The sequence below is a fragment of the Colobus angolensis genome, unplaced genomic scaffold (assembly GCF_000951035.1).
Source record: "Colobus angolensis palliatus isolate OR3802 unplaced genomic scaffold, Cang.pa_1.0 Scaffold30, whole genome shotgun sequence".
NCBI lineage: Eukaryota > Metazoa > Chordata > Mammalia > Primates > Cercopithecidae > Colobus > Colobus angolensis.
In genome coordinates, this window is record NW_012116266.1 from 6,835,532 (window position 1) to 6,837,473 (window position 1,942).

General features: G+C 37.4%; 1 protein-coding gene across 1 annotated transcript in view; it reads left to right on the plus strand.

Annotated features, from left to right (window-relative positions):
- Positions 1 to 1,942, plus strand: part of SUMO1 (small ubiquitin-like modifier 1) — a 41,607-nt gene that overhangs the window by 30,838 nt on the left and 8,827 nt on the right. Inside the window, exon 2 of the mRNA XM_011949926.1 lies at positions 1,402 to 1,479. Within this exon, the coding sequence (XP_011805316.1) occupies positions 1,402 to 1,479 (78 nt within the window). The remainder of the gene's footprint in view (positions 1 to 1,401; positions 1,480 to 1,942) is intronic.

Below are 1,942 nucleotides of genomic sequence, written 5' to 3' on the forward strand. Positions count from 1 at the left end.
CGGAGTCTTACTCTGTTGCCCAGGCTGGAGTATGGTGGCGAGATCTCAGTTCACTGCAACCTCCGCCTCCTGGGTTCAAGCGATTCTCCTGCCTCACCCTCCCGAGTAGTTAGGATTACAGGCATGCGCCACGACGCCTGGCTAATTTTTTTTGTATTTTTAATAGAAATGACATTTTACCATGTTGGTCAGGCTGGTCTTGAACTCCTGAACTCAAATGATCCTCCAGCCTTGGCCTCCAAAAGTGTTAGGATTACAGGCATGAGCCACCACGCCCAGCCTGGAAGTGATTTTAATGTATAGCATGAGGTTTGCTGTAGAATTTTATGTTTATGAAATGATCTATATGGAGATAATTTTATTTCTTCATAGTTACAGTCACAAGCAAAAATATTGTAAATGTGCAGCTTCTGCAGATACACATTTGTGAATGTAGTCATGAAGTTTGGCTTTGAAATTTTAATTATGCAAGTACCTGTATTTTTTTCTGATGGTTGGCTGATAGTTTGTTTCACAATCTGAGTAGAATAAAATAATTTTTCGTCCCACAAATCAGTTTGACTAACTCACGTTCTTACTCATTTTACTAATGTGAGAGAAACCAGATTCCATGTGATTTTTTTTTTTTTTTTTGTGATGGAGTCCTGCTCTGTTGCCCAGGCTGGAGTGCAGTGGCGTGTTCTCAGCTCACTGCAATCTCCACCTCCTGGGTTCAAGTGATTCTTCTGCCTCAGTCTCCTGAATAGCTGGGACTACAGGTGTGCACCACCATACCTGGCTAATTTTTGTATTTTTAGGAGAAACGGGGTTTCACAATTTTGGCCAGGCTGGTCTTGAACTCCTGACCTTGTGATCCGCCTGCCTCGGCCTCCCAGAGTGCTGGGATTACAGGCGTGAGCCACCGCGCTCAGCCCCATGTGGTGATTTTTTTATGGCAGGAATAAATTTCTCAGTCTCTTATTTTATAGTATATGCTTTTCTCCTAGGTGACCACCTTCAGTGACACTTCACTTGGGGGGACAGACTTTTTGTTTTGAGTTGCTATTGGGATAAATAAAAGATGTGATGGTTCATCTTTTATTTTGAGAATAGAATGGCCATCCAGTAATGAAGGAATGCATTTACTTAGGCTTTTACTTATACTGATAATTTTAACACTCAAGACTGATTAACTTTGTTTTACTCAGTTTCTTTTGTAATAGGTATACAGTAGCTTTGAGGATGATTACAGTGTTTTAAGAAAACCTGTTAAGAATGCTAAAAAGAATATTGTGGTGGAAAAATACAGGTTACAAGGTTTATGTTTCTATTTGCACTATATTTGTAATTAAATAGTTTGGTTCAAGTAAAGCAAATGGTTTATACAAAGAGGGAAAACTTTTTTCTCTTTTATCTCCTTAGGATAGCAGTGAGATTCACTTCAAAGTGAAAATGACAACACATCTCAAGAAACTCAAAGAATCATACTGTCAAAGACAGGTTTGTCCATTTTGGTATTGAGTACAATGCTTTGTCGTTAATTTTTCTTTCTTTTTTTTAATAGAAGGTTGTCAAAAGAAAAATCCTGTTTTATTTTCACCATTAGCAACTCAAGGAAAACACTCTTATCATTTCTTGTACCCTGTTTAATTGCTTTTTTTTGTCCTGTGGCCCATTTTAAAGTTTAAATTCGTAAGATGTGGAACTAGTTTGAAAAGTAACTCAGAATTATAAAGAGAGCTCAAATGAATGTTTCTATCTTGATGGCTTACCAGTATATATAGCAAGAAAGGCAAGTAATTTTTTGGTGATTACTATGAATTGTTTTTGTAATTCTAATCATGAGTGTTTAGCCATATGTTAAATTTAAGTAGTAGTATTATTAGTATATTATCTCTTTTTTTTTTTTGAGACGGAGTTTTGCTCTTGTTGCCCAGGCTGGAGTGCAATGGCGTGATCTTGG